At 39.2% G+C, this 21,901-nt stretch overlaps 2 protein-coding genes across 4 annotated transcripts in view; one reads left to right on the top strand and one right to left on the bottom strand.

The window, feature by feature from the left end:
- ACOT12 (acyl-CoA thioesterase 12) overlaps positions 1–3,758 on the top strand; it is a 49,997-nt gene extending 46,239 nt beyond the window's left edge. Inside the window, exons 12-15 of the mRNA XM_036280205.1 lie at positions 34–167; positions 1,911–2,039; positions 2,853–2,979; positions 3,240–3,758. Of these exons, the coding sequence (XP_036136098.1) occupies positions 34–167; positions 1,911–2,039; positions 2,853–2,979; positions 3,240–3,389 (540 nt within the window). The 3' untranslated portion in view covers positions 3,390–3,758. The remainder of the gene's footprint in view (positions 1–33; positions 168–1,910; positions 2,040–2,852; positions 2,980–3,239) is intronic.
- A 4,144-nt stretch (positions 3,759–7,902) lies between these two features.
- ZCCHC9 (zinc finger CCHC-type containing 9) lies at positions 7,903–15,174 on the bottom strand. Of its 3 annotated transcripts, none has more exons than XM_036279609.1 (6): positions 15,101–15,174; positions 13,618–14,027; positions 11,623–11,773; positions 11,285–11,377; positions 9,902–9,970; positions 7,903–8,402 (listed from the first exon to the last, which is right to left on the bottom strand). In XM_036279609.1, exons 2-6 carry the CDS (start codon positions 13,999–14,001, stop codon positions 8,284–8,286), a joined length of 816 nt encoding a protein of 271 aa, XP_036135502.1. In that variant the 5' UTR covers positions 14,002–14,027; positions 15,101–15,174; the 3' UTR covers positions 7,903–8,283. The 3 variants fall into 3 exon arrangements, with proteins under 3 accessions (XP_036135502.1, XP_036135504.1, XP_036135503.1); XM_036279611.1 differs by lacking the exon at positions 15,101–15,174 and adding an exon at positions 14,991–15,092; XM_036279610.1 differs by lacking the exon at positions 15,101–15,174 and adding an exon at positions 14,680–14,869.
- Positions 15,175–21,901: the final 6,727 nt, after the last annotated feature.

Below are 21,901 nucleotides of genomic sequence, written 5' to 3'. Positions count from 1 at the left end.
TTGTAATGTATTATTCTTGTGGTTATCTTTTAGATAAAAATATATACTCTGGAAGAACATGATATTTTATCTGTTTGGGTTGAAAAGCACGTGGAAAAACCAGCACACTTGGCTTATCATCTCTTGTCTGACTTTACGAAGCGACCTTTGTGGGACCCCCATTATGTGTAAGAATAAATTTAACATGTTTTCTTAATCAACTCAGACATCATAGAAAGATGACTCCAAAGTGCAGATGACTCCAAACACGTGGCCTCTTGTTTTATTAATTAAAGTGTTTATCTCTTCCCACTTCCCTCTGAGGTAAAGTGTATTTTTTAGAGCCTGCTCTGCACATAAAACAGCATCAAGTGCTATTAAGAAACACAAAACCAGATTATTATAATCACTTATTTATCATCTATATTGAATTGACATGCTTTACCTACTTCTATTGTAATCTTATCAATAATTCTTCAAATTTGATAGCATTTTCATTTAACAAGAGAGGTTGCCAAGATTGCACAGCACTAAAGGGACGGAACCCAGGTCCGTCAGGCTCTGAATGCCACGCTTGTACTTGAATACACAGCCTCGCTGCCCCCGAGAAACTGAATAAGGAATTGTGCTTCTCACTTCCCACTTCTGCTATTTGAGTGTGGGTTCCTCCTCTTCCTGCAAAGCAGCACTCCCTGGTGAGGAGCTGGGAGGAAGCGGTGTGAGTGCTGAGCTGAAGGGCATTCCTTCCTACTCTCCCCATCTGATCAGGGGTCACCTCTTACTTCTGTTACTTCCTGTCTCCCGCATCCCTAATAGTCTCCTCCACTCTCCCTCCTTTCCTGGAATGTGGAGCTGCGCACCTTGTCGACTGCAGTGACAGGAACTGACGCACTCAGGCCACTCCACCTTCTCCAGGGAGTTCCAGCTCCTGGGAGCACTCGGGCTCCTGGGACACCTTGCTTCACGGGGAGGATTCGTGAGGTGGGCTTCTTCTTATAGCAAGCTTTACTGTGTACTTCCTAACCATCATGAGGTGGAGGTTCATCTTCAAAATGACTAAACCTCCGTATGATGAATGCCACGAAAGTGAAATACCTCTGGGGTCATGTGTTACATTTGCATAGACACCAGAATGATACAACATGGTTAATGCTACCAGAATCAAACTCTCCAAGAAAAGAGGAAACACTTCATGATGTTCTTGCATCAGTGCCTGTAGATACACTGGGAGTAAAAAGTTTTTAGTAAAACAATGCCTAAACTTTGGTGTTAATTCTTTTTAAATGTTTCTCCCACTATTTTCTATATCACCTGACATTCTAGCCATGTTGAACTTGAATGAATGAAAGAATGAATGAGTGAATTCTAATTCAACTTCCTTTTCTTATGCACCTATGATTCAGGTACTATGCCGGTGTTCCCATTTAATCCTCACAATACCCACATAGGTATTATTATCTACATTTTACAGATGAAATAGATGAAGTGACTTGCCCTAGCATAACATAGCTACTACATGGCAATCAGGGATTCAACGGCAAGTTGTCTGATTCCAAACTTAGTGCTCTTTCTAATATACAATATTCCTTTACCGGAGTTCTACTTGGACTGTCCATATAATTCACTAGTTTTCAAAATACTATTGCTTGAGACTACAGAAAATAATTTTGTGGAAAACAGCTACATGCTTTTCTCTAAAGTGTTGAGGACAGTGACCACCACTCTCACCTCACACACAGAGTTGTTTCTTTTGACTAAATAGCTTTTTAAAGACAGACTTTGAGAAGTGATGCTGGCTTTGGAGGGATAGTTATGTGAGCAGAAGGGTGAATGTAGACATCAATAATGAAATTATACAAGCAAACAAAAGTGACTGCCTTATCTGTCAGGTAGAAAAGTGCAGATTTTCTTTCACTCTTCTGTCGACACAGGTCCTGTGATGTCATAGACTGGGTGAGTGAAGATGATCAAATATATTATATCACTTGTCCTGTAGCAAATGGTGACAAACCCAAAGACTTGGTCATACTTGTATCACGAAGAAGGCCTCTTAAAGATAGGTGAGTAAATAAAATTCAAGTGTTATGGCAATGTTTGATAGTATAAAGAGAAAGGCGATATGAAAATAAGGAAGTCAATGATCTTGAATGATGTTCATCTGAAATTTTCCTAGACGTACCTTTAGTTATCACTAAAAAAAACCTCCAAACAATCATATATTAAGTGCCAGCTGTGTGAGAAGCACCATGCAAGATTCCTTAAGCAGTTCCTTTTCCTTTTGCTCTATGCAGATGTAAAACTGATATTTAGCGAACTTTTGAAACATTATATTATCAGTAAAATTGTAGTCGAAAGCCAAATAAAATACCAGGACTTGGTTTAGAATTTGCAAAGGCTTGATTGTGCTAGACATCCAAATGGCAGCTGCCTCCCAGGGCTGTCAGTCAGTGTCTGCCCATGGCTTCTCCATGGGCATTGGACTTCCCTTGAGCACGATGCCTGGGTTCTAGGGAGAAGGGTCCCAAGAGCAAGTGCTCAAAGAGACAAGAAGTGGAAGCTGCCGGACAGTTAAAGTCTACCCTTGGGACTTGCCAGCATCATTTCTGATCTCAAGGCTGGCCTGTGGAAATCATCCCACACCAACTGTGCTAGCACTGAAAAGGGGAAAGTTTGCAGATTGGTTCCAGCTTTGTGGAATTCTGCAAAGTACATATAATTCTTAGGTAGAAAACACCTCTGGCTCTTATTACTATTACTATGGCTCGAATGTAGCCATAGAGAATGTGTCCTAATAAATTCCTAGTTATAGGAACTTATTTTCTAACAACTGTTCTTCATTTCTCAGAACTTTGAAATGTCCTTTTAACTTTCAGTAACACTTACATGGTGGCCGTGAAGTCAGTCATTCTGCCATCGGTCCCACCTTCTCCACAGTATGTCAGAAGTGAAATCACCTGTGCCGGATTTCTCATCCACGCTATTGACAGCAGTTCATGCACTGTAAGTCTGATGAAACATCTACAGGTTCATTTGCTCCTACAGATGTGAGAAACCCTTTACTCATATTTCCTGATTAATTGTAATTCTGCAATGTGTGTCCACACGAGGGGAACCCCAAGGTTATCCTTTCAGACCCACTCCAGGTGGTCCTCAGAAGAGAAGGGTTATGGCCTCCCCTATACAAATAAGATTCAGTTCTCTGCTTGGAAAAGCTCCATGTCAATAAGAAATTAAAACATTGTCTTTTCTTTTTGAAACAGGTATCTTATTTTAACCAGATTTCAGCTAGCATCTTGCCTTACTTTGCTGGAAATCTTGGTGGCTGGTCAAAATCCATTGAAGAGACAGCACGTTCCTGTATACAATTCATAGAGAATGCTACTGATGATGGGTCAATACACATATTTTAAGTGATAAACTTTCAATTACCTGTTTCCCACTTTTAATTCCATGCATCCTTATCCCTGATACTTGGCAAGCTTTGGGGCCACTGAATAATTTAATATTGGCCTAAGCAAAATGAAGTTAGGGAGAGGTTAAAACCAAAGTGCATCTCAGGTCAAAGACCATTGATTTGGACTAGCATTAAAAGAGCTTTTAAAGTATTTTAGTTCATCCATGGCTCTGCCCCATTCCATGGGCACAGTCATTAGAAAACTGCCCATATGCAATATTGTGTGTTCTGTAAAGTGGTACAAATTTGGTTAAAATGAGCTTAAACATTTTTAGGCTACAGAGGTGAAATGCATTGTTTGAAATTTTATAAAATCAAAAATGATAAAGTTGGCTAGTTGATTAATAGTGTGGGATTGTTCCATGTACAGCAGGTATCTGTATGTCAGGAGCATCTGACAAGATGTATTACATGTTTTAGAGCTTTAAATTAGGAAGACATTAAAGCATAATGGGAGCCAATCAATTTTAGTAATAGGAACTACTTTACCAGTGTCATTTAACATATATTCAAGGTGGCTGACCAATTTAATATCTATTGCTATATATACACATGAAAAGTACCTGGAAAATGTGTTATTACAGAAAAATAGAATATTAACTGAGCTCTTCTTTCATAACCATTACATTAGCACTTTACTCCCTAGACTTCAACATTCATTATTCTACTCTGTCTGTGATTTGCCTTAACTCACAAGACGAACCAGCATGTTAAGTCAGCCCCCTCTACAGGATAACTTTTAAAAGTTGAAGGACCTCTTCATTAGAGTTTAGAGCACTTAAGAGGTTAGATGCATCCGGCTGTTCATTTGTCAAATCTCTACATCTGCTCAGCAAATCTTATAGCTCTATGTTAAAAATATAATCAGTACCCAAGCCCTTATAATCAACTCTAGCACTGCAACCCTAATCCAAACACCAGCTCCTCTCACCTGGATTATAACAGTTCTATCCCTGTTATTGCTTCTCCCTTCACTCTCAACCCAGTAGATGATGTCATATTTCTTCTAAAAACCCATGAACAATTTTGCATATCACACAGTAAAAGCCAACACCTTATAATGGTCAATAAGGCTCTGTGTGGTATATGATTATTTTTCAGAAATGTTCACTCTCTCACCACCATCTCCACCTCCATAAATGGAGTGTACTATTCTACTTTTGTCCTCTTTACCATGTGACTTGTTCATGAAACATTAGCGTACACGATGCAACCAAAGGCCTGAAAAGTGTTTTTGCAAATGGACTTGCCCTCTTACATCTCTGCCACTGTCATGAGAAAAACATGTCAGGAAAAGAGAGACAGGAAACAGAGCTATTTCATCTGAGCCTGGCTTAGATTAGCTGACCCCAACCAAACTTCATATAGAAGTGATGGAGCCCAACTGAGATTAGCAGAGCACTCCAGGTAAACCCAGCCTAGATGTGACTCACCGGCATGAGCAAAATAAAGGTTTATGGTATTCTTTGGAGATTTTGTGGCTGTTCCACAGCAGAAACTAACTGGTAGAGCTTCTAGGCCATGGCCCCGGGAACTATCGCTTTTTCCTAGTAGTTGATCCCTAACTCTTTTCCAGTCATATTGGCCTCTTTGCTGTTTTTCAACTACCCAAGTGTGCTCCTTCCTCAGTATAATTGCAATTATCTATTATTTCATGTCAAGATAACCAAGGCTTACCCCCTATATACCCCTCTATATGCCTATACAATGGAATATTATGGATGAACCTTATAAACGTTAAGTGAAGGAAGCCAGTCACAAAAGACCACATCTTTCTGCCCCTCAAATGTGATAAGCCCTGTCTCCTCTTCAGGAGCTATATTTCCTCTCCCTAAATGTTCTTCCTGGTATCTTCCCAGCTGGTTCCTTCTTGTCACTCAGATATCAGCAGAAAACTCCCCCTCAGAGAAATTCTCTTATTTAAAGTAATCATTTGTTGCCCTGGCCGGTTTGGCTCAGCGGTTAGAGCGTCGGCCTGCGGTCCGGAGAGACCCGGGTTCGGTTCCCGCTAAGGGCACGTACTTCGGTTGCAGTTTGTCCCCGGCCCTGGTTGGTCGTGCGGGTGGCAGCCACTCGATGTGTCCCTTCACGTCGATGTTTCTCTCTCTCTCTCCCTTCCTCTCTCTCCCTCCCACTCTATCTGTACAAAATATGGAAAAATATCCTCAGGTGAGAATAAAATAAATAAATAAATAAAGTAATCATTTGCAACATCTCTGTTAACCCCCTTATATCACTCATTCATTTAATTCACTCAACAAAGTGGGTGTTTCTATGTGCCAAGTACTTCTCAGGATATAGTAATGAGCAAGTCAAAATTCCTGCCCTGATGTAACCTATAATCTGGTGGAGAGCAGACAAATAGTGTTAGGTAGGGGCATAAATTATGGAGAAAATTAGAGAGTAAGAGAATAAAAAGTTACTGGGATGAGGAAGGAGCTATTTCCTATAAGGCTGGACACAGAAAGACTATTAAGCTGACTGTAAGGCAGGCCTGAAGGAAATGAGGGAGGGTTGACCATGGGCTTAGGAGAGGAATACCAAGAAAAGAGCAAGCTGAGATTCAAGACTAGTGGCTTAGAATATGATTGTAGCAGGAAAAAAAAAAAAAAAAGACAAAAAGGGAAATTAGTCTTTTGTGTTTTTGTTTTCCAGGGGGAAGGGATAAGATTGTTTAAAGCCATAGAGTTTGAGGTATAAGTGTAACATCCAACAGGCAGGTGAGAATATGACTTACACCAGGGATATCAGGGCTAGATGTAAATTAAAGAGCCAGCCACAGAAGAGTGAAAGATAAGCTTGTAAGAAGAGATGAGATTTTCAAAGGACTAAAGGAAGAAAAGAATGCTACCCACTAAGTCTTAGGGGATCCAACAAAATATAAAATGTAATGAAAATATCACTTTGATAGTATTTTTCTGATATATGTTGTGATATTTCTGATACGTATTTTTTCCCTAAGTCTCTCCTACATTTTTCAGTCCCATTAGAATGCATTGGTCTTGTTTGTCTCATTTGCTGCCACAATCCCCTGTGCCTAATAGAGTACCAGGAACACAGTAGGTTCTTGGGAAATAATAATGAACAAATAAATTGTTTGTTTTCCTTTTTAGGCAATTTTAGCTAAGAAAATAATCATCTATTATTCCTTTCAAGATATACACAATCTCTCAGGATGTCAGAATTTGTCTGGTGAATTCCTTTGACAAAGTGTCCATACACTTTTTTAATGTTGCATTTGGGGCCTGCAGTTTATTTCTAATTATTTCACTAATTTATAGATCACTAAAAGGTAAACAAAGTAACCCAAGGAAATAAAAATGGACACTAACATGTCTGCATGAACACTAGGAAACATAGCAGACTTAGCTTGTAGCTGACAGGTTTGACTCTCCAGTCTTGCTCTCCACAGGACAAGTGAAGTAAATCAGGTGTTTGGACTAAATGACTAAGGCAGCACTGCTGCCCCTTTCCAGCTGTATAACTTGTGCCAATTCCTGTTAAATGGCACCCATATCCATAAGCTTTGGGATGCTGAGCCACATCCTGTCATGTTCTCCTCTCACTGAAAATAAAAAAAAAGCTCCCATTAAGACTAGAACTGTTGAGTTGTACAGATATCTTATTTGGTAAATATTTTGCTTTTGAAGCATCAGTGACTAATCACATCTGCTTCCTTTAGTTACAAATGTATCCAATCAGGTAAAATTCCAAATGAAATACATAATCCACCAGTCATTGCATTATACAGTACAATGGGAGCCTTAAGCCTTGAGAAATATATGTATTAAGTATGCATGTATTCATCAAATCAAACAAAGAAGCTAATGGGTTTCTGATTAGTGTTCTAACTTTATTATGGTGATACTTGCATCTCACCCTGACTCATCTAAAACATGTGAACAAAATGCTATTAAGTTTGATAAACAGTCTGTTATGTGCCATCATTCTGGCTAAATACCCCACAGTGAATTTTGCCTAAAATATCTTTCTTGAAAATAAAGGGCAAATAAAAAGCTGCTAAGGTGAGGTGCCCTTCTAGTTTAACCTCAAAAATATGTAATTCTTTATGTGAAAACTGAAACCAAGATTATTAACCTCATTTAGGATGCATAAAAGATCACAATTCCAAAGAGACTGTTAATGGACATTAATGGACAGTGGCTAGTTAAATCCATAATTAGGTATTCAGAAAAACAGCAAATACGTTTTTATTAAATATTTTAAAAATACAGATTTTGTGGCAACTTATAAAGAAACTGGTACTTTGAACTGGAACTATAACCATTTCCAAATCAAAGCAATTACCCTGTTTAGTGGTGGCCCACATGAATGTATAATTTTGTTTTGTTTTAATCCTCACCTGAGGATATGCTTCCACTGATTTTTTTTTAGAGAGAGGGAAGGAGGAAGGAAGAGAGGGAGGGAGAGAAACATTAATCAGTTGCCTCCTCCTGCATGTGCTCTGATCAGGAATTGAATCCACAACATTTTTGGTATATGGGTTGATGCTCCAACCAACTGAGCAACCTGGGTAGGGCTGCAAAATTTTGTTTTTAAGAAAAAGATGACTGTTACAATTAGGTATATAACCATTTAGTTATACTTAAATTCTGTTAAAAAAAAATTCTTTTAAAGAATCCAATTTAAACATCTTATGGTTTTCTTCAGTGACTTTCTCTAAGCAGAGGTACTCCTTGATGAACAGAACTCAGGAAACTATTTGACTACACCCAGATCATACTGATATCTGCAATATAGGCCTCTCCAAGGAAGCCCAGCTCCAACTTGTGAAGGCCCAGTTCAGAATATAACTATGAGATAATAACTTATGATAGTACTAATCATTATCAAAAATTAACAACTTTGGGTATCTTTGTTTTGGGTTTCTGCGGTTTAGGCACATCCAAAATTTCTTCATAGTCTGCACTCATTCCCTTTGCCCAGCGACCAACTGTAACCACTCGATCTGTAAAGGAATAGGAAAGTCAGAATGTAAGGAAAACAGTAGCTAAATACATCCACCTAGACTGGTTTGGGTTTAGCAAAGAGCTAGTTTTGATATGAATAATCACAAGGAGGGAATATTCCATCACTGAAAATAAGTGAGTAATCCTGTAATTGATTATAACCCTTGATTTCCGAGTACCACAGGCAATTTCTCATCCCAATTAGGGAAATGCAGCAACTGCTTTGCAGTGCACAAACTGATGAGAAAGCACTTTCTTTCTTTCCCAGAGTTCATCATTACAGAGTCAATGAATTCCAAGAGTCTGTAAACAGCAAGACTTATGAAGCATCACTTTTAAATGCACAAGATTCCACCTGTGAAATTATACAACATCTGCTTGTCAGTCTTGTCATTTGGGAAGTGGCAATCCTCCCAGGAGGGAGAATTCAAACTCCACTTCATCATTTCAATCTTACTGCCTACAAAGTAGTAAACACTATCTTCTCACAAGATTATAAACAAGAACTCTTGGTTTTCAAATTTAAATGTTAGGGGTAGGAAGTAAAAATGAGTTGACTTATTTATGTAGTAATATGACTATTTGATATAAAATGTGTTTTTCACCCTGGCCAGTTTTGCTCGGCGGTTAGAGCGTTGGCCTGCAGTCCAGAGAGACCTGGGTTCAGTTCCCTCTAAAGACATGTACCTCGGTTGCAGTTTGTCCCTGGTTTGTGGTTGGGTCGTGTGGGTGGCAACCACTCGATGTGTCCCTTTCACATCAATGTTTCTCTCTCTCTCCCACCCACTCTATCTGAACAAAATATTGAAAAATGACCTCAGGTGAGGATTAAAAAAAAAGTGTTTTTTCCTAAGAAGCGCTACTGGGCTATCCTACTATCTTGCTTTCTTGCACAAAGGATCATCATCATTCTAATCTAGATAAACTAAGGTGATAATGGTCTTCACTTCCCTCCAGTCTGCCATAGGTATAGTGAACATTTATAAAGTTTTTTGATGACCAAGGGTAGTATTTCATTACTAAGAAAATATAACTAGGCAGATACTGTGTGGACAACAGAATTTTTAATATTTTTGGCAGTTTTTGCAACCAACTCTGAATCCTTCAGATACACAAGCAGCAAAGCGTATGTGAGGATACTCAATTATAAGAATATTGAAAGCTACTTACATATTTATTTTCCTAGTGAATCTATACTTTTTATTAAGTAACAGAACTGGTTCTATTATTAACTTAGTTATCAAATATAAGTGTTTATGAATAAGATGCTTTATAACATCACGGTCCTTTTACTGGTCACTTTTTTTCCCACCTGAGAACAGCAGCTAATGCTCAGTTAGTACTCACCTGACAGAGAAATGACTGAGTCATCACTGCAACAAGAAACCAGGCTGCCTTAAAATCAGGAGTACCCCAATGGGTTATTAATAACAAAATGCAGCAAAAACACAGAGAATTACTAATTTTACCCCTTCTAAATGAGAGCCAGAGATCTTACCTGAATTCTGACTTTGAGGGCAATCTTTCTTAAAATGTCCCACAGAGCCACAAAGTCTGCAGCAACCACCTAGTAAAAGAACAAAGTCATTGAAAACCTCTCACACTTACATAGGGCTTTTAATATCGCAAAGCACTTTTATACCTTATTTGGTCCTCACAACCTTGTCAGTTGTAAAAGTAGCTAGAGCCAGGAACATAGGTGGGTGCCCCACTCCTATTAATAAATTCATTCTCCATTCCTCTTGATCTCACAGAGCACTACCTGCACCCACCCATTTGTTGCACTTGGCCTTCAGAGGAGGAGTAGGAAAGAAGAGAGAGATGAAGGAAGGTGCTTGTCCTCTGGAGTGCCAAGAGCCACTGCATAGAAACCTGGACTATGGTTAGATAGGCAAGGGTTTGTGAACTCTTACACCTGTGAGTAAAATTTGTGTGCTAATGCATTCACTGAGGATGTCCAAAGTTTTTATTACATTCCCTAATGATCAATGACTCCCCAAAAGGTTAGAAACCACTGCTCTGCTGTAGAGGTCAGATGGGGGTGAGCAGTTATGAAAAGAATGAAAATTAACTTTTGTTTCTGGACCTTCTATCTGCCAGGCACACTAATCCTAATTAACATGCCCATTTACCTACTTTACACAACATTCTAGTGCTGTGAATTATAACACGCGTGGTTTCTACAATGAGTCTTTTGCATAATGATCATGCTCATAATGTTAAGTGAGTTACTCAGGAAAATGACCCTATAGAATAGAAACCAGGTTGAACTCTCACTTTTTTTTTTATCCTCACCCGAGGACATTTTTGCATTTATCTTCAGATAGAGTGGGATGGGGGAGTTGGGGGGGGTGGTGAGAGAGAGAGAGAAAGAGAGAAACACTGATGTGAGAGACACAAATCGATTGGTTGCCTCCCACATGACCCTAACCAGGTCTGGGGATGAACCACAACCAAGGTACATGACCTTGGACAGAATTGAACCCGCAACTCTTTGGTCTATGGGCCGATGCTCTAACAGCTGAGCCAAACTGGCCAGGGTTCTAAATCTTATATTTAAAGTCTTATACTAGTTTGAGATTTAATCCCTTTGCTTCTGTTATGTTTGAAAGTAGAAATTTATAATATATTCTCATAATGATGCTAAAGCAAGCACAGAATTTGAAATATTCACCTGAGTTATTTCTGATTTGATTTATTAATATATAGGTCATATTACCCAAAAAGTCCAGTACATAGAATAGCACTCAATAAAAATAATAAAATTCTCAAGGTTTTGCTACTTACTCAAAATTTACTTAAGAACTGATTAACAGTGTAAATTAAGTATAACTCTGCATGATGACTTACATTTTTGACATACAAGTGTAACAGTACTCACCATCAGCATAGACTCCTTTGGGATTATCAGGGCAAGATCTGGACAGGTGCCCCATTTCCCCACAAACAAAACATTTTGCAAAAGGAAATTCACCTGTAAGGATCAAACAGTTCCTGTTAAGTTGGTTATGTATATTACAAGTCAGGTAATTCATATTACTTTAAAATACTGAGAAGAAAACATGTTTTTACATAATTTAAAATTTAATATCATACAATTTCAAAAAGTGGCACACTCATAACCCGGTCAACAGAGAAACCCCATTGGCTACTTATTGGCCACTTTCCCACTTTTGATTAAGCAAATCAAAAACTGATAAGAAAAACAAACAAACATACCAAGAGCTGGGTCTACTTTAGCCCTGCACTTGGTTATTTCGTGCTCTGTAGAGCCACACCGATAACATATTCCAGTGCCCATATCTTGATTCTCAAGGGCAGCCGGGCAATCTGCAATCCCATGGCCAGGTTGTCTGCAATGAAAACATACCTGGGAAAACAAAATATGAGTTTCTACACTCTAAAACTGCACTTTATCAATTCTTGTTACGAAAAATATCTTTAAAACACTTCTCATTTTAAGGTTATCTAGCACTTTTTCTGAAATCTCAAATTTTATCCATAGAAAAATGTTTCACACAATGCTAAAGAATAAGAAATGCCTTTTTCATCAGGGTCTCAGTGTTTTTGAATCCATCAATCTCAGACACAAAGTTACAAGTGGCTTTGTAGGAAATAATCACTTAAATGAATTAAGCGACTATGGACTATATATTTCATTAATGGGGCTGTCTTACTAGAAAAACTGAGTTTTTTGGAGTAAACAACGGCCACAAAAACTATCACTCAAAATTAACACTTGCACTTTTAAAGTTCATATAATTGGATTAATTTGGGTTTGGTGATACAGTGCATAAAATGTATTTCATACCAAAAAAGTATATCTTGCAGTTTTTGTATCTTTATAATACATATTAATAGTAAAAAATAGATGTTTCATTTTCAGAATGTGTACACAATTCATTTTAAAGGAATAATTCTAATATGAATTATTTGGCACCAACATAGCATAACACTGAACATGGTTTGCTTGTTTTACATACTATCTAGATGTTCAACCAACTGAGCCACACTGGCAAGGGCTAAATAATTATCTTATTAAATATGACACTGTATAGAAATAATCCTGCAAATGTCAGAAACTACATTTATGGCGGCTATAACATTTCAAATCTGCATTTGGTATGGACAGTGCTCTACATTTAGTAATTCTAATAAAAAAATGGAGGTGTAAAATGATAACAAATCCTGATTCTTTCATAGTATCCTGCTAGAAAACTTGGGAAATTCACTTAGAGAAGGGAAAGAGTTATATTAAGTATTTCATTTCCTGTATCTGACAGTTTAAAATCTAGGGCTCGTCCTGGTCAGGTGGCACAGTTGGTTGTAGGTTTGATTCCTGGTCAGGGCATATACCTAGGTTGCAGGATCGATCCCTCGTCGGGGCTTGTACAGGAAGCAACTGATTGATGTTTTTCTCTCACATCGATGTTCTCTCTCTCTAAAATCAATAAACATACACGCAGTTGAGGAAAAAAACAAAACAGAAAAACCTGTGGCCCACAGCATTCCTCTGCATATAAAACAGAGAGGGAGGGAGCACTGACTAGGGAGAATCTGGAAGAGCTGTAACTTGGCTGCTCAATTACTAACTACGTGATTCTTATTAGAGCTCCTTCTTGTGTCTCAGTTTTTTATGGCTAAAGATAAAAGTACACCCTTTTCAAGTAATGGGAACCACACATATTTAACCTGTTGCACTTCACCTTCCTACTTATTTTGACCTTTTTAAAAAATGGCTGTTTGAAAAACAGCTAATTAAAGGCCGATGTGAAAACAGAGGATTTGAAGTCAGACTCTGGGTTTGAAAACTTTTTTTTTTTTTTGGTCTGGACTACATGGTTAGCAATCCATTTAGGTTCATATTTATTTAAAACACATATGATTGGCACCAGACAGTATTCTATATAATCAAGTATTAACTTTTCCTGGATTTGAATGTCACATTTGCTACTAGCTAAGTAGTTTTTTACAAGATACTTAACCTGTCTGCATATTAGTGTTTTCTACCCATAAGATGGGAATGCCACTGAATTTGTAGTTTTGTTGTGATAATTAATCAGTACATTAAGTACCTAGCATCTAGTTATGACCAGCCCTCAAAAAGATGCTTTATAAACTTAGTACGGAACAGCAATCAGACTGCTAAATATGAGTATATAATTCAGTTTCTAGCCATATGAAGTAATACTTTGGTAGAAGTGATAATCTTACCATTGCATTTTTCTTTGCTGCTTGCCTTTTTAATCGTCTTCCTTCCCTACGACTATCTTTCTTTAAAGCAATTGCAATTTCTTCCCTCACTTCCTGACTGTCTGTTGCTGTCATATCCCCATTGTGAACCATCTGTGAGTTTTGTCTTAGGTAGTCCATGAATCCATTCACATCTTCATTTAAGTACTCCTTTTTCTTTTTGTTCTTTTTGTGTTTTGCTTGGGGTGCATCATTTTTAAGGGACAGCCTACTGGCTTCAAGTTGTTTACTCTTTGGTAGGTTTTGGCTTTTTTGCTCAAAGGACCCCTTCTTCATATCCTCCCATGATGTTGCAGGCAAGGGTCTTTTGTTATGTGTGGTAGTAACTCGTGCCCACCTGGTCATGGTTTCATCAGAGGTACGGTATCAATCTTTAAGAGAAGCATGGCAGTTAGTTACCATTAAAAGAAATAAAAACTAAACTATAATACGTTTTATATAATTACATTACATATGTTAAAGTTTTGATGATTAAAACATGTTTATTTATTTTATTTAGATATTTATACATTTAATTCTATGTTCTGCATAGGCATGCCTGTTATATAAATCTAGCCCTTACCAGAGAAGCTACCACACCAGTAAAAAACAAAAAATACATTTACTATCATATAAATATTTGCTTTAAATAGGAAGATAGTAAGAAACCAAATTATTTCGCAAAATTTAAATCACAAAGTAATACAGTGAATGAAGTTATTCTTCCCAAACTCTGCAGTTTTCCAAGACGTTTATTTTCTCTACGTCCCAGGGCCACTTTCTTCCAATCTTGTTAATATGCCATTTCAACGCAAACAATATTCGCTGGCAAACTGTACACAGGAATCCTGTGGTTTGTACTTACAATTCTTTCCCGTAGATTGATAAGTGAAATATATAAACGCGTGCAGAGTCACGTAAAGATACTGGGTCTACCAAATAATCTCAATTATTAAGCTGCACCCGTGTTAAGGCAGCATCGTGGCAACAACCAATGTTTAAAGCCTCAGCTCCCAAGGACCGAAAACATCCCTTCAACACAACCTGAGACCGGCACCAGTAAGTGGGTGAGACGCTGTGCGCCACTTCACACCTCGCGCGCACAGTCGTCACTGCAGATCCTGCGACTGTCCCGGTGAAGCTGGATTATTCCTCCCAAGGACGTGGGACGGGGAGGCTCCGGGTATCAGGCCCGGGTGGTCCGGGTCTACTGGCCCGGCAAGGCCCAGGGGCACTGCACGCACCGACCCCGGCCGCCAGCGCCCTCCAGCTGAGGCAGGTCCCTGCGCCGGCGCCGGGACAGGCCGCGTAGCCCCGCACTCCAGCCCCACCTGGTGCTGGGGGCTCTTGGGTACCTCGCAGCCAGATCCTGTGCCCTCCCGCCAGGTCCCAGGAAACCACGGAGAGTACTCGACTGCATTTGAGGGGGTCTCGGGGTCCCTTCTTGTTCCGCCGCGCATCTTACCACGCACGGATCCTCCAGAGCAGCGGAGTTAGCCGGCCAGAGAAGCCCGCCTCCTGCGGGGGCACCGGCTCTTGGGACCGGAAGCACGTCGTCTTTGTGACACGTCACTTCCTGCGGGCCCGCTGGGGCTGGTACGCTGGGCGACTGACTGGCTCCAGGCTTTCGTCCTGGGCGGGTGAATGTGGCGAAGTGGAAGTTTGCGGAGCTCTTAGAATTTGCAGGGCGCTGCGCTGGACGCCTGGGCCACAGAGCTGGAGAGTGCTCGTTCCGTGCTGTCTGGACTCACAGTCTAGCGGGGAAATGGTCGGGAGGATCGGTGTGGGTGGGACACGGGGAAGGCTTCCTGGAGAAGGTGACCTTTGAACTTCGAAAGCCAAAAATCTGGTGAAAAGACTGCGGGAGGGAATTCAGGGGGGGTGTAAGGTAAAAGTACTAGCGCAGTGGGAGTGGCTCACTGTGATAGAACTTTTTTTTTTTTTAATCTTCACCTGAGGATATTTTTCCATTTATCCTCAGATAGAGTAGGAGGGAGGGAGGAAGAGAGAGAAACACCCATGTCTCATATTGATTGCCTCCCGCATGACCCTGACCGGGGCCAGGGATGAACTGCAGCCGATGAGGGCTGAAATTGAACCCAGGACTCTCTGGTCCATGGGCTGCTGCTCTGACCGCTTAGCCAACCGGACTGGGGCAAGAACTCTTAAAGACTCTGGGGGCCCTGCTGGGTACAGGGCAGTGCCTCATGGTCCTTCTGCCCAATGCTAGTTAAGCATTCAGTTGACATATTACACTGTAGCCAAAGTTCTCTTTTTAAGAGGAAAACCTTGGTCTACGAAACAAGGCCTTATGTCAGCAACCCCTCCCAAACGGAATCGACCGCCAGCTGTACCTAGTGAGAAACATGGCATTATCTCATCCGCTCGGTTCACCAGGACCACCATTCCCATCCCCACCACCATGCTCGATCCATTTTATCAGTTAAATATCTGTACGCTTCCTTGTCGTTACTGCTACCTTCTGTCTCGGGTTTCAACGTGTCACACCTGGATTACTGGCAGCTGGTCTGGGCATTCATACGTGCACTCCCTTAAATCCATTTTCCATGCCTTGCCAAGTGAATTTGAAAATGTAGATCTTGATCTCCTGCTTTAATCCCTTCCATAGTTTTCCATTGTCCTTAGGATGAAGTTCAAACCCCTTAACATGGTATTAAGTCCCTGCTTGCTTCACTAGCCTTACCTTGCACAATCTTACCCCCTCTTCTTTGAGCTCCATGCAAAGGAACTTTACCTCAGGTTAGCAAATGACCCATGTACCTTGCTAGCTCTAGGCCTTTATAGACGCTGCTCTCTTTGTATAGTACCCTTTTTTATTTTAATTAATTTCTACTCTTTAAGGCTTTTAACGTTTTTATTCTCAAGCAATCCTTCGAATGACCCTGTCCCCCAAATTAGGCCAATCCCCTATTGTATGGTCATGGCAGTTTATATTTCCTTATAGCACTTTTCAAATTTGTAATTATATAAAGACCCTTGTAATAGGTTGTTTATTATATGCCCATTGTTGGTGCTCAGTTCATTTTTGATAACTAAATGAAGAGTAGGTACTTTGCAATGCTTGTTAAAACAAACCAAAAAGTAAATCAATTTTCTTTTTCTTTTCTTTTTTTTTAATATTGTGGCTTTTTGCTTATGTTTTGAGTACAAAATAAATTTTCTATATTCCAAATATTTTCATGGTAACCTAAATTATATCTAGAAGTAGAGTACAGACTGACAAAACTCAGAAGAGGGAGATAGGGGGAGGGAAGAAATAAGCCACAGAACTTATATGCATAAACATGGACATGGACAATAATGCTGGGGCAGGGGCAAGATTGGGTGGAGGGTGTCAATGCAGGGAAAAAGAAACATCTGTGACAAAAATAAACTAAAAAAAGATTTTATGTGCATTTGCAATTAAAAAAATGTTCACCTAGATGGCATATCCCATGGTATTTCCTAATTATGATTTAGATAACCCAATTTTCTTTAAGAGAAAAGAATAAAGCCAATACTATAGAAGTGGTGGGATTTGGTATGGTAAATATCCTAGGTCATATGGTGGGGAAATTTTTAAAAGACAAATTCTCCAGCTCTTGAAGAGAAGGAGCTTTCTAAAAGATGGTAGGCTAGTGCTGTTCACACAGTAATGTTCTCAATCAGCAGGCTTCAGGTTCTCAGCATTAACCTAGTGATATTTCATAAAGGGATTTTCTTCACAGAAGCCAGGTATGTAGTTGCACATAACGTATACCACTAGAGGGTGCATTCAACTAAAACTTCTTTTTAGTATTGTTCTGAATTTTAAACTGTAGAAGGTTGTTCATTCCTGGAAGTGAAGGAACATGATCTCTGTTTTTTTTGAAAGTACATTAAATAAAGATTTGTAATTGAGTAAATAAGTCATAGAAATCTTTGGGGATTCAGGAGAAAACATTACTATTACTATTAATAATAGCAAATTTGAACATTTTATAGGTACCTAACAGTGTGCTGAATGCTTTACCTTCATCACCTAATTAATCCACCCAATATCCTGAGAGATAAGTACAATAGTTTTCTCCATTTTACATTGAGGAAGCAAGCTGAGAGAGTTTAAGTAACTTATGCAATTGCTTGCTTGAACTCACTTTAAAACAGATTTTACTAAGTTATCCTTGCCCATGTGAGACTTTTTTTTTGGAATATTTACTTTTACAATTCAAGGGGTTATCTTTTTATTAAAAATTTCCATTCAGATATTATTGAAATACTGTAAATGTGTTATTTTCATAACAGTATTAACCACAGTGTAAATTAAGTGAGGAGCTAGAATTTTGATTATGAAAGGCTGAAGTACCTCATTTTTAGAAAATTGTTAAGTGTATTATGCATACAGAAAAGAATATAAAACATGAATTATAAAACACATATTCATGTAAACACTGCACAGTTTAAGAAGCTTACCGTTGCCCTGGCCAGTTTGGCTCAGCGGTTAGAGCGTCGGCCTGCGGTCCGGAGAGACCCAGGTTCGGTTCCCGCTAAGGGCACGTACTTCGGTTGCAGTTTGTCTTCGGCCCTGGTTGGTCGTGCGGGTGGCAGCCACTCGATGTGTCCCTTCACGTCGATGTTTCTCACTCTCTCTCCCTTCCTCTCTCCCCCTCCCACTCTATCTGTACAAAAAATGGAAAAATATCCTCGGGTGAGGATAAAAAAAAAAAAAAAAAAGAAGCAGCTTACCGTTGCCAGATACCGTTTTAAGTTATTAATGTAGTTTTTTGCACCGGCAATACATTTTTATGTTTTAAACAAAAATAGTCTGCGCCCTGACCAAGTGGCTCACTTGATTGGAGCATCATCCCATACACCAAAGGCCTGCAGGTTTGATTCCTGGTCAGAGCACATACCTAGGTTGTGGGTTCTATCCTAAATCAGGGAGTGTACAGGAGATAACTTACGGATGTTTCTCTCTCACATCAGTGTTTTATTTTCTCTTTTGCCCTTCCTCTAAAAATCAATGAACATATCCTCAGGTGAGGATTAAAGAAAATAGTTTGTTATGATGATACAAGATTTCTACAAAAAAAATCTCTTATCCTGATAACTATAAATTCTGAACAAAATATAAAAAACAATGACCTGGGGTCCTGAAGAGTAAATAAAAGCAGCAGACACTTGTAGAGGGGAGTCAAAATCTGAAGAATCAACTAGCATATGGGCGTGTGTGTGTGTGTCTACCCTGAGAGTGGCCACAGTCACAAAGTGTATAAACAACTAAAACTATAATGGCAAGCCCACCATCATCTTTGTGGCTGAAGGAACCAGAGAAGAAAAGCATGCGACAGCCATAGCATGCGACAGCCATATCTGGATAGTGAAGCGGGAATCCTGGAAGGAAGAGAACCACAAAGAGAACTCCTCTACTTCTGTTATTTATTTATTTATTTTTTGAATCCTCACCCAAGGACAGTTTTCCATTTAACTTCAGATAAAGTGGAAGGGAGGGAGGGAGGGAGAGAGAGAAAGAAAGAGAGTGATGTCATTGTGAGAGACACCTCCCACATGACCCTGACCGGGGCCAGAGACTGAAGCCCAACCAAGGTATATGCCCTTGACCGGAATCAAACCCAAGACTCTTTGGTCCATGGGCCGACGCTCTAACTGCTGAACCAGACCAGCCAGGGCTCCTCTACTTCTGTATGTGAATGCCTCACAAGTCTCATGCCAGTCTCTGAACCCACATGCACCAGACAAACTCAAGAGGCTTAAAGAAATGAATTGAGCTTTGAATTGCCACTCACTAAAAGACAAAGCCTACAACATAAGTCTAGACAAGTTAATTGCCTGCTTAAATCTTTTTTCATGAAGAATAAAATAACTCAAAAGGGTATACAAAATGATGTCCACAATGCCCAGGATAAATTTCAGGATGTAAACTTAGAACTGGTTCAGTGGTACTTTGAATTCCAGTCTTCAGGAATGATTCTTCCTTAACTTGCCTGCTACTGTTTATTTCCCAGAGTACTCAGTTAGCTGATCTATGCATTATGTTTTATAGCTGCATTCATTGGGACACTATGCTCATTCCATCTTACCTGGAATTGGAACCATTACCATTAGAATTTAAATTCTCATTGTTTTCTAGATTCTCAGAGTAAGAGGTGTTTAGCCAGCCTGGCTAACGTGACCAGCAGGTACTGTAGGACCAGGAGTGTCCAAGGCCCAGACTGAGAGAGCCAGCTCTCTAGTTGGGTCTCACACTAGCTTCAAAACAACCTGTTTAACTGTAGAGTAATTTGGGAGAGAGTATAGTGAATCTAGAAAGGAAGGCTAGGACCAGGTTTTGCCAAATTAAAATAGGTGTTTGTTTTTTTTTTAGCCAAATGAAAAGTGCATTTAATCCTTTAGAACTATACATGTTTTTTTAGATCATAAGTAGATCCCATAAAATAGATCTAGAGAAGAGGATTGTGTATAGAAAAATATACCTAATGCAGTGCTCAAAATTGTCTGGACACTTATTAAACTTTATTTTAAATATACAGAAAAATAAAGCAGGAGAGAGAGGGAAAGGATTAATGACCCTACTGTTGAAAATAAAAATGAGATCCACACCAGTGACATTCTAACATTTTTCTTAAAAATCTGTCAGTGATTTTTTTTTTTTTTTTTTGTCAGTGATTTTCTTACCTGCTTTATGAACCCCTACAGTAAGGCCCATGGGTAATAGAATTATGAGTTCCTGTTCCTGTTCTTTATTATTTTATAAATGTTTTTTAATGAGTATGTATTACAGTTATAAAAATTACTAAAGAGTTTTTGAATCCATGGGAGTTTTCAGACAACACATGGGAGTTTTCAATTACATATAGAATAATAGAAATACATTTATGTTATTGTTTTACAGGTCAGTAAACAAAGTGGCAGAGAAGTTAAGTGATTACCATAGGGCACAATTCTAGAGACAGAGTTTTCTTACCTGACATGCACATAGAGATGACCTTATATTTTTATGTTTCTGTTTGTATTGTTGGTTTCTCAATAATGAAGTTACAAGCAGTACAGGCATACCTTGTTTTATTGTGCTTCACTTTATTGTGCTTCACAGGTGTTATGTTTTTTGTTGAGATTTTTAATGACTTTTTTTAGAGAGAGGAAGGGAGAGGGAGAGAGATCAATGCGAGTGAAGATGGGAGAGCAAAGCATCTGTTGGCTGCCTTTTGCACACCCCCTGCCGAGGATCATGCCTGCAACCCGGGCTTGTGCCCTAATTGGAAATCGAACTGGCATCCTTCCAGTGCACAGAACGGATGAAGCCCAACCAACTGAGCCACATCAGCCGGGGCAGGTGTTGCGTTTTTTTACAAACCGAAGGCAAGACCCTCCACCAACAAAAATGTTATGACTTATTTTATAACTATACTTGCTTTGTTATTATGGTCTGGAACTGAAGCCTCAGTTTCTCCAAGGTATGCCTGTATTGCTTTATATCAGAAGTGAAAGAGAATGGTTTCTGAAGTGTGTAACAGGAGAAACGCATTCGTGGAAGTTGCTTGAGGTTGCTAAGCAATAGAAATAGGTATAAAATGAAGTTTGTGTTTTCCCCTTAAAAAGCTTGCACCTTTTTGTATTCTTAAACATGAGAAACAATAGCACTGGAAATAATCACAGAAATTATATGGCCTTCATACATCTATCTCACCCTCTTTGGTTTGTCTCTCAAATTCAAGTTTCTAATAATTTATTTTAGTGGTTAGAGTGTCAGCTGCTTCAAATAAATACTTAAACCTAAATTACATGTAAGTGGTAAGATTTGCAAGCTCTTGTCTCTGAAATTTCCTCCCTTTCATCTTATGTCTGAAGAAATGCTACCTGATACAGGCTTTAGACTATGACTTCAGAGGGAATAATGGGAAGTCTGTAGTTACCAGTGGAATTCTACAAAATGGGGTAGGTGAGGAAAAAGTATTTTTTGATATCTACTCTTTGCCAGTATCTTGTAAATGCTAGATATGTAAAAATGACAGAGTCCTTGCCTTGAAGCAGCCAACAGCCTGTGAGGGTAAGACCTGCAGACTGTTAAACCACTAGTAAGGTGACAAGGGAAGGAATTATTCTTCCTGAGAGATTCTTCACAATAGAATTTGTTGCAGACACCAGGAGATAGAGATAAGGATAAGGGAAGTGATGGGGAGGAGTCAGTAAAAAAAATTAAACAATCTATCCAATAAGTCGAAATGCTTTGTGTAAATGAGGCACATTCTTGCGTGCACACACACAC

This window comes from Molossus molossus, unplaced genomic scaffold, assembly GCF_014108415.1.
Source record: "Molossus molossus isolate mMolMol1 unplaced genomic scaffold, mMolMol1.p scaffold_m16_p_3, whole genome shotgun sequence".
NCBI lineage: Eukaryota > Metazoa > Chordata > Mammalia > Chiroptera > Molossidae > Molossus > Molossus molossus.
The sequence above is the reverse complement of the archived record's forward strand: the minus strand, read 5'-3'. Positions and strand labels throughout refer to the sequence as shown.